Source organism: Nicotiana tabacum, chromosome 17 (assembly GCF_000715075.1).
Source record: "Nicotiana tabacum cultivar K326 chromosome 17, ASM71507v2, whole genome shotgun sequence".
In the NCBI taxonomy this organism is placed as follows: domain Eukaryota; kingdom Viridiplantae; phylum Streptophyta; class Magnoliopsida; order Solanales; family Solanaceae; genus Nicotiana; species Nicotiana tabacum.
The window spans coordinates 149,661,966-149,672,938 of record NC_134096.1 but is presented as its reverse complement, the minus strand read 5'-3'; the positions used below and the strand labels follow the sequence as shown (position 1 = coordinate 149,672,938).

The 10,973-nt window shown below is 34.6% G+C and overlaps 1 protein-coding gene across 2 annotated transcripts; it reads left to right on the top strand.

Moving 5' to 3' along the window:
* Positions 1-321: 321 nt before the first annotated feature.
* LOC107829641 (protein EXPRESSION OF TERPENOIDS 1-like) lies at positions 322-5,045 on the top strand. Of its 2 annotated transcripts, XM_016657096.2 has the most exons (3): positions 322-1,734; positions 2,135-2,497; positions 4,935-5,045. In XM_016657096.2, the coding sequence occupies exons 1-3, from the start codon at positions 1,065-1,067 to the stop codon at positions 4,943-4,945; spliced, it is 1,044 nt and encodes a 347-aa protein (XP_016512582.1). In that variant the 5' UTR covers positions 322-1,064; the 3' UTR covers positions 4,946-5,045. The 2 variants fall into 2 exon arrangements, with proteins under 2 accessions (XP_016512582.1, XP_016512581.1); XM_016657095.2 differs by lacking the exon at positions 4,935-5,045 and having other exon boundaries at positions 325-1,734; positions 2,135-2,777.
* The last annotated feature ends 5,928 nt before the right edge of the window (positions 5,046-10,973 follow it).

Below are 10,973 nucleotides of genomic sequence, written 5' to 3'. Positions count from 1 at the left end.
TTTTTCATCTTAATTTCAAAAATCAATTTTTTCAATTTTCACATTCTTATGTTAAAATACCTATTTTATTTACTTATTTATTTATTTTTGACGATGGAGAACTTTTTCCGGAGAGAGCTTATGCACAATTTGATGCATGGTAATTAGGAAACAAAAAATAAGGGAGCGAGAAGATAAACAATTGTATTCCCGTCCATTCATTACACACAATTAAAATGGATAGAGACATAAAGCAGCAGGTTTCCGGTACGAAGGACGAGGGAAGCAACTGCTGAGCGCTTGACACGTGTTCACATAACAGCCGACAGATTGGAATGTTATTTTCTTAGAACCATTCGATTCAGAGGAACACTGGTAATTTGGTAGAGAGAACAGTGAGAGAGAGCACTAGTAAAAGCGCATCACTTTACAACTATCGATCGTTTAAGTCTGAGTTATAGTTTAGTTTTAGAGAGAGAGAGAGACAAAGAATGGAATGGGAGGGTCTGTATGTAAAGACTTAAATTAGTGTGTGTGTGTGTGTGTGTTTGCAGAACAAAAAGAACAGAGAGGAGAGAGAGACGTTTGCTGCTTTTTTGGCCATGGCGGCGTTGCAGAGTTGTAAGTCTACTGCCTCTTTAATGCTCCACAACACAAGCCACAAAATAGAAGCCTAAAAGCAAATCAAAGGACTTCGACTTCCCTCTCTTCGATTAATCTCTATCTCTAAAAGTCTTCCTTACCTTTGTCTGTCCCAAGAAAATTTAACAAAAGCTGCAACTTTTATCTAGCTACCAAATGCTCTCTTCCTCTCTCACTTTAACTCTTTCGCTGTCACGCGCTTATATAGTACAGACAAGAACTGTATTTTCCTTTTTTATTTTGTTTTAGCAGAGAATCAAGAGTGAGAAAAAAAAAAGACTTTGTTTTATTCTTTTCTTTTATTATTATACTCACAAATCAAGAAAAAGTGAAGGGGAGGTACCCATATCATTCTTGGGTCATAATCAAAGCCAGTGTTCGTGATCTGCTATGGATTGTCAGTCACAATTGAATTTTGGAAAAGTCTTAAAGGTGGCAACAAAATGGCTGGGTTCTTTTCACTAGGTGGAGGAGCTGCAAGTAGCAGCCAAGCCCAAGACCAGCAGCAGCACCAACAAAGCACTAATAATCCTCCCACTGAAATTAGTCCAGACAGTTGGTTCTTGTACAGAAATGATCAAGAGTTACCTACATACAGAGGCTTTGAGCTATGGCAAACTAGTAATTCCCAGCCCCAGATTCGGCACCCAATTAATCCGCTTCAAGATCTTTATCCCACCGCCGCTGTTGGATTAGGTGACGGGCCGACCCGCAGTGGCTTTACTGTGACTGCGACTCGGCCCGATCATGACCCTTCTTCAGGAGGATCGGGTGGATTGGTCATGATGAGAAGTGGGGGAGGTGGAATTAGCTGCCAAGATTGTGGTAACCAAGCGAAGAAAGATTGTGAACACATGAGATGTAGGACTTGTTGCAAGAGCCGAGGCTTTCAATGCCAAACCCATGTGAAAAGCACTTGGGTTCCAGCGGCAAAAAGGAGAGAACGGCAACAACAACTTACTACTTTACAGCAGCAGCAAGAAGAACAACAGCAGCAGCAGCAGCAACAGCAAACGCTGCAGCTGCACAGAGATAATATACCCAAAAGGCAAAGAGAGGATCCAAGTGCTTCCTCTCTTGTTTGCACTCGTATATTGCCTTCTAGTACTTCTGGTAAAGTTTTAGTCGTTCCTTCCTTAATGTATACACAGAAATATATATATACACAGTGTCGAGAAATTATATTGCCTAACAGTATCTTTTACAAAGTAATTCATGAGAACGATGTGAAGATTAAAAGAAACGAGTTTCCATTGTGGTAAAATAGTCAAGTCCACAGCTTTTGCTTTTTCTCTCTTTCTTCTCATCACTGTTTTTCGGTAATCCTGACAAAGAAAGGCGCTACTCTCTCTCTCTCTTCTCTCTTTCTTCTATGTGTTTTTGATATCTGTGTAAGCACTACACTTGCCTGCTTTTTTTCCCTCCATCTACGCAAATTCTTCTCTATTTATTCTTCAACTTACTGCTTACTCGTTGAGCCATGCTTAACTTAGTGTTTTTTTAATGTTCTTAGGGTTGGAGGTGGGGAATTTTCCAGCCAAAGTAAGTTCAAATGCCGTATTTCACTGCGTTCGGATGAGTTCGGTTGATGATGCGGAGGATCAATTCGCATATCAAACGGCTGTGAACATTGGCGGACACGTATTTAAAGGGATTTTATACGATCAAGGTCCTGAGAATCAGTACATGGCTGCTGGTGAAAGCTCGTCCGGCGGTGGAAGTGCTAGTCACCAGCATAACCTTATTGGTGCTGTGGGCACCGCCACGTCAGCAGCCACGACTTCTGCGAGTGGTGGCGGTGCAGCTGCAGCACCGGAAGCCTCACCTTATCTCGACCCTTCTTTATATCCAGCTCCCCTCAATACTTTTATGGCTGGTACGCAATTCTTTCCACCTCCAAGATCTTGATGACATGAGCTTCAATATTTTTCTACACACCGAAAATTTGACATTTTGACTTTTACTCTGTAATGGGATACTGTTATGTTAGTAGTAGCCGTTAAGGTTTGAAAATTCTAGGGAAAAAAAGGAGCACATGAAAGAAAAGGAGGGAATTGAGGGGATGATGTTTAGTTTTGAGTTCTAATTTCAATGCATAGTTGAATTGATTCCATCAGTTGTCTTAGAAATGTCCAATAAAGGCGCTCCTTTTATGCTGAAATATTGGCTTCTTGTTTTATTTTCTTTTCAAATTGTAAGCTATTCTTTTCCCCCTATATGCTCGTTTGAGTTTGACTAAAAGTCTATTTTTGGTGGAGATACATGAATTTAGGATGAAGTATGGTCTATAGCAATTTCAAATGACTTGTTTCAAGGGTCTCAAAACGGGATTCGAATTCCGAGAACAAACTGTGTTTGAGTTTTAGCAGGCCTTCGGTCATAAAAATTGTAAATTTTGCAAGTAGTGTTTAGAGTTAAGTCGAAAAATAACGTTTGAAATTTGAAATTATGTTTAGTGCATCTCACTTAAAAAAATGTTGCAATTTGTGTAAAGAGACTGAATTTTTACTTCTAAAGGTGATTTTCAAGTGGTAAAAGTTATTTTGTCAACCTTGAAACTCATCTTCAAATTTCTTCCCCTAAATTCAGTCCAATTTGATAACCAAACAATGATTTGAAAATATTTTTTGGAGAAAAAGAAGAAAAATTTATGTCTTAACGGCTACTTATTTTCCAATTGTGAAATACTTATCTGAACAGGTGAAAATAATTTAATGGATTTGAAAGCTCAAATTCCTAGCTGAATTTCGAATTTAGCTCCATTATCTTCTCCGTAAACGTGTAGTGTATTGCCTGCTCTATGAGAATGTTGTGACTTAATTTATTCCTTTGGTCAATCGACATTGTCAAACATCAGTGTAAACTTACTTGTTGTTACATTATTTATCATGTTGTGTGCGTAGTAGTTATTAATCTATACTACCCTTAATTAGAAGTTACTTTTATGTGATCAGTGAATTTTTTTTATACTGCCGGTGTAAACTACTCTAGTTAAACTATGTGGAAAGAGCAATGTTATCAGTTGCTACTACGTTATGTCCGTTATATCTTGAATGGAACTTTGTGTATATAAGAGATGTGACTAGCTTGCATGTAAGAAATGAAATGCTGTTTTTGATTGGTTCAGGTCTGATTAAATGCATATTGGCAGGCGCATTAAGTTTAAATTAATGTGCCATAAAGTAAATAGGAAAGTTTTTGTTAAGAGCATTTAAAACAAGATGCATCAAGGTGTTTTTCTGTTCTCATTGTCAATATCTACTTATGTGGTTACTGTGTGCAACAGATAAATTGAATAGTTTTCCTTCGTTTTGCATAATTTCTGACCTGTTGCCTGTTACTCTCTGATCTGAATTGAAGGGCTCTTTTGTTCTTCTCAGACTGTTTTTTTCTTCTGTTTTATACTGTCGCATCTATACTTTTCCTGGTTCATGAAAGTCTAGATATAGGTGTAAACATCCTCCACAACCTCAGGATTTTGATTATCTTATCATAATCCTTCCTCATTAACAACTATCTTCTTGATAGTGGAGTAATAAGTATGTAGTTAAAATCTTTCTCTTGGCTTAGGGATTAACTAAATTTTATTATCTATATGGATTAGTACATATAGTGTCTGTTTGATTTCTTTAAATAACCCAGATTCTTAGTTAGAAAATGGTGGAAAGCACAGCTTGAAATGTTTATAACATCAACCAACCCGGCGTAATCAAACAATAATGTATACGTAGCCTTATCTCTACCTTTCTTACACACTCTTGGCTCAGATGAAGCATAGTCACATCACTTCTCGGACACAAAACAATAATGTACAAATCATGGAAATGTGTAGTTAATGGTATTTAAAATAAAAACAATAATGTGTACACATTGATTAGTAGCCACTCCTATTTAAATGACCTTGTATCTTATGAGCAGAAATGACCGTATTCTTAGCTGGAAAAGTTAATACTCCGTATTTAAAGACGTTGATAGGTTAATTTAATTGTCGAACCATTAATTAAAAGCATTTAGGGAGACGTTAAAAGAATAGTAGTAGAAAAATAGAAAATCAAAAGGATGAGCAGTTCTATCCATTTTTTCAGATAAGAAAAGACGTAAAGTGTGAAATATATGTATATGTCCAAGACTGCAATGGATGTAGCAATGTAGAACACCTGTACCAGACCATTATTACATGACAAGATGGAGGGGACGTACATCAACAGGAAATATTGTCACTTTTTCCTTCTCTTCTTTTCACTCTCACACTCTATTGCTTTAGATAATGAAAGAAAATGTTGCTACTAATTACCTCCATTTTTTCTTTGAAGACACCCCGTGAAGCAGCAGCCGCTACATGGAAGCTGAGCTAATTATACCATGAATGTTAATTAGTGTGAAGTAATTTTTAGAGAATTAACGCAATATGACATATTGTAGAAGTTATATATATACTTGTCATATTTTTTTAAGGTTTTCTACTGATTATTTATAAAAATATTCTTTAATTAACTTGATATGGTACTGTAGATATTAAGTAAATAAAAGTTAAACCCTTATACTATGCAGAAAATAGTGTTTTGACATGCAAGAAGTTGCATTTTTACTATGACATTAAATTTGTAAAGTCACGCTAGAGTTTCTTTCCTAATTTGGGAGATGGAAAGATTCTTGGTAGATAGAAGTTAATTACTCCTATTATAACTACTAAGCTAGCATTTGGCCATAACTTCCTAAATTTATTCTGAAAAAATCTGATTTGGGTGAAGTTTGGTTTGAAGATGAAAATATGTTTGGACATTTGTTTTGGGTGAAGTTTGGTTTGGAAAAACATGAAACATGACTTATACTCACAAGTTTTAAAAATTATCACAAATACCCAAGAGTACAAAATTACCATTATCAATAACATTCATTATATTATCGCAAACCATAGTGCTGAACATAAATAAATTTAATACAAAATTATCATTTTTATAATGAACTACATGATACACTATCAGATGACCGAGAAGACGAAGCAACATCGTTACAAAATAATAAATGGTGGGTTCTTTTATAAAATACAAAAGTTTGGGGCAATTTTTAAAAAATATAATAGTGATATTTTGGTCCAAATATCACTATTTGGGATTTGAGATTTGGCCAAAGTGTAGGTAAAATCTATGACCAAACATGTGTTTTCCAAATAAAATCCAAGTTTATTTTAGCAAAATCTATGGCCAAACGGTCCTAACTGTTGCATCATTTGAATGAACTGCTTTCTCTCGGGATGATAACAAATACTTAATTGCTCATTTACTGCTATTGTTTGAATTTGAGTGTCATTATGTTATTTGAAATTTTAATTTGTTAGAGAGATCATATTTAATTACTTAATTAAGTTTGTGGGCTTAATTCTTTTTCATGAGTGAAGTGCATGGAATTTCATTTTTATAATGGGTAGCGGCGAGACTAGAACCTAGGACCTCTACCTCCTATGGTACTGTATAAGACTGAGGAAATCAATAGTATTTCACTGATAATACAAAACCAAGTTACAAGTTTGAATTCCATATTTTCTCATTTACATTGATATATTCTAACAAAATATACTAGAAGTATTGGCCAAGGCTAATTACAGAAATCTAGCTAGTGTGTGATTGAGGCGAGGCGTCTCTCATATGGAGTGAATGCTCTTGCAACTCCCTGTATTATTTTTGATGTACTCTGATGAAAAGGTTGATGGTAATTGATAATTGGATATACATATATATCTTGAGAATAGAGGTGTATAAGTGTACTTGGAATGTAAATATTTAGTCACGCACGCATTAACTGGTTATAAGATATTGCAAGATGTTGTTTATATGTGTAAACTCATAAAGGATACATTCGTAGTATGGTAGAATTCTTTATTTTATATAGACTAATAAGATTAAAATGTTGAAGAACATCCTTTTTTCGTATCAAATAACTCTTTCATTTGGTCCAGCATTGCACATATCTTGTCTAGATATATGAAAACCTTTATTCAGCTTAGACCTATCCTTTTTGTTCAAGTACATTTTTTGGACCATAGTCTACATGAACTATCTCATGTTAGTCTTTTAAATTTCAACTCCAGAATGTGATTGCATGTGCTTGTTGACCAAATCTCTATTGTAGATGGAGCTTTATAGGTATCCTCGTTAGCATATTTTGCACCTTCCCACCCCACTCCCTCTTCTCCCCCCTCACCCCACCACCCTTTCTTTTTTATTAAATTTATGCATCCACATGGATTCATTTTCAGGGTTTTAGAGTTACATTAATTAGCTCAGTAAACCAGATGCATGGAACGGAATTACATAGGAGATGCCTCACTGATTGAACTGCAATTCCCATCACTCTATTAATCTGCTAGCTTAAGATTATGCTACTTTGCATGTTTGTTTTACTGCGCGTTTCCACATGTAACCCCATTGCAAAATAAATTGAAGTAATTGCGAAAGAATCTAAGTCTCCAGTCTAATAGTTTAACTTATACATTTGATAACGGACAAGTGTAACATTCCTATCGCATATGTGCAAACTGTTCTAGGGTGTTTATGTATATTTATTTTTTGAGAATCTTTCCGAGGTTGAGGGAAAGAGAAAGTTCAACAAGAGTAGGTAGGGAATAGAGGAAGAGAGAATATGTGTTCTACTGGCTATTAAGTGGGACTGGAGTAATATTATTAGCTTGATCGATTGAATTGAGAGTGAGTGAGTGAGAGAGAGAGAGAGACAATCACAGCATTAAAACATGAGAAAAAGTAATGGAAAATTGAGTTTACCATAGTTTCATTGTGATATCGTATATGAAAGAAATTGAGCATAAATTTTTAAGGCACTGTGCGAAGTTGCCTTGGACCATTAAAACCTCTTTAATTTTGTTTGTTTGTTTGTTTTTTTACAAAATTCATAAGAGATAAGTGTAATATTCTCTGTTAGTATTAATGTCACAAATGTGTAGACTAGTTGTCAATGAGGTGCCGGATCCCGGAGTCCTGGTTCAAAATTTTGCGTAGATAAAAAATACTAGCTTCTGCCAAAATATTTGTAGGTAGAATTATTCGATAAATGTGTTGGTTGGAGGTAAGAGATATTCGAGCGCGCAAGCTTTTCAGTACACAACTATTACTAAAAAACATGATAAATATATATATGGACGAATACTCACGCATATATAGACAGAAATGAAGAACATGCATCGCAATGAAGGTGAAGAAAGGCATATTACCTAGTTTGAACATAAATACATGGGGAGCATATAGTCCGAAAGGTCAGGTTTTCAATTCTGGCAAACATGTAGCCGAAAGAAGACGATCATATATTAGCAAGTATTTTTCCATTCCCAGTGCTGGCAACTATTATTGCAAGTTTACTTTCCCAGGAAATTTTGAACGATGAGAATCTCATTTTTTCTTGGAGAAAATTAAAAAGAATACTTACAAGATTCCAAGAAAAGAAGATGAAAGATTTCCGCTTTCCTCAGATTCAAGAAATCCTCGAGCAACAAAAAAAAAGCAGATTTCTCCTGTTGTCCTGCTATTTCCCTGTCCATAGTTGATTCTGCAATTTGTTTTTAAAAAATAAAAATAAAACGTCCCCTTTTCGAGCTAACATTAGTATTGCCAGCATATATTCGCTTTGATAAATTGAAAAAAAAAAAAAAAACACCAAGTACTTTCACTTGCTTTGGACAATGTTGGAATTATGTAGACCGTTGTTTGTCGTTAATATGCAGACAATTGAATTATTAAAGCGTGGATTCCATATGACTAGCTCTTTCAAGATTTAAATAAATAAATCATAAGCTGAAAGAGATGTTAGAATTTTGAGGAATACCTAGGTTTCTACTAATTTTGTTTTTATATATTTGCGAGAAAGTTTGAACCTACAAGACATGCCAGGCTTACAATAATGGACTACTTGCTCAGTCTACAATGCAGTGTACGTTTAGACCGAGATGAATTGCAATGGTTCCGAATGAAAAGGGGTATTAGGGTTTGAAGTATTAACATAAGAGGATCATAACACATTTCTTTTTAAGGATTATGCCATTTTTTCCTTTTAGGGTTGTTGATTTTTTCAAAGCTGTATTACTAGCTAGGTTATTTAGGTTTAAATCTTAAAGCACAAAATACAGGAATCATCTCCAACCCCAAGGTGGGATGATAAAGTGGTCCCATTGCTCCATAGGGTCAACCTAAAGTTTCTCAACACTTGAGTACAAGAATGATTATTTTGATTGAAGTAGATGCTGCAAAAACTGGTTAGCTTAATTCCCTCGGCAGAACAGTATGTATTTGCAAATAAAATCTGTCTTCAAGAGGAAATAAAAAGAACATGCAGTATGACCAGAACTGAAAATTCTATTGTGTTTTTCGGGACTTTCCAAATCTTGAAAGCAGAAGATGATTTCATGGCGGACCCATTTTCAGAAGAGAGATTATTCATTTTCTTGATGTAGTGGGGTCGAAGTTCTTAAGCTGCATATGATAATGGAGTTACTGTATGTGAAATATTGGAATTATATGTACGAGAATGTGAAGGGTTTGCAATAATAACGTTGCTAAATCTGTACAAAGTTCCAAAAGACACGATCAGAGTGACTATTTTAGATCCAATGGTTGCAATACATACAACGTTATTGCTAGTCCGCTTACCTTGTCATGATATAAAAAGGGTAGCTGCAGCAGCGTACAGGAAACAGTGGACACCGAGTCACATGACCCTATATAGTCTAGGGAATCTATACAAAATATCCATAAAACCTAAATTAATTATCTACCCTCAAACTAATTACAAAGACTATCCATACGGTTAAAAATAATTACCCGCCCCTTCACTTATCTTCTGCCAAGACTCTGCATTCACAAATCACGACGTCCTTGTTGCTATGACCATCTTCTCCCATTTCTCACTTATGTGCTTAACTCATTATTTAATACAATTATTTATAGAGACTATGGAAAAATCACTACTTTCCTAACATATATGATGAAAATATTTTCTTTTTGTGGATTCTCGCAGGGAATGGTTTGAGCTTAAGCATTTATACTTGTAGCCCGAATGTGCTTTTTAAGTAAGATGCTATGCTATAGTAAAAGAAAAGATATTAATCATACTGAAATTTGGTTTCATTTGGAGCTGATTTGAGGTGCTTGTGATTGAATTTTTAAAGACCCACCATTGTTGAGCTTGAAACTTTTGAATTGAAATTTCAACTTTAAGATTTATTATTTGATTCAAAATAGATATTTTAAAAAGTTATTTATAGTATCTTTAGAAAGTTCATACTGAAGAATTTTGGAGTTATTATTAGAAAAAATCAAATGCATAACTAAGGACCTTGAAGCCGGAGATTCATGTAGTGGACTTGTTGAATATGTAATTGTTTTGATCTTATTCTGCTTGGGGTTTGTTTGAAATGTTGATTAGAAGTTGTAGCAAAAGCTTGAGCCAATTTGGTAGAGATTTTGTAGTAGAGTTGTTAAATTTTGATTGAAATAAGTTGAACTAGCGAAGAAGATGGATTTGTACTGTATAACAAAATAGTATACATGTATACCACTTTAGTATATAATTTTTAATTTATACAATTTCTAACAATATACTTTTATAATATACAATATATTGTAATAGTATACCGTTATAATTTGGTCCTTTTTAAATTTATTGAAATTTTACATTGGAATCTTTTTAAATGTCTAATGGAGTTTTCATGTCTTTTTCATTTTTTTTATTAAACAAAAATATTTACTTTTAAGTGTTGAATGGAGGTTGTGAGCAAAGTTGAGCCAATTTGGTAAATTATTTGCATTAGAGTTATGAAATTTGGGTTGAAATTGAATTGAACTAGCGAAAAAGATGAATTTATACTATATATCAAAATAGTATACATGTATACCGGTTTGGTATCATAAAGGACTACACTCTTTTTTGAAGGAATGAACCATATCTATATCATGTCAATAATGATATATACCATGTGGGTATCATAGAAGACTGATGAGTATTTTTTTCTGTTAAAGGAATGAACCAGTCCTCTATATCCTATTTGTCACGATCCCAAATTCCCTCCGTAGGAGGTCGTGATGGCATCTAATCGCTAAGACTAGGTAAGCCTATCAATGCAGAATAATCATAAATATCTGAAATAAATAAACTACAATTCAAATAATTACAACTCCCAAAACCCGGTAGAAATAAGTCACAAGCTTCTAAAAATTTATTCTCAATGTTTCTATGTATCAAGATCTAAAGAAAAAAAGGAAGCAACATAAAATGATAGAAGAGGACTCCGGAGTCTGCGGACGCTGGCAAATATACCTCGAAATCTCCGTGCGCAGGTAACTCACTGA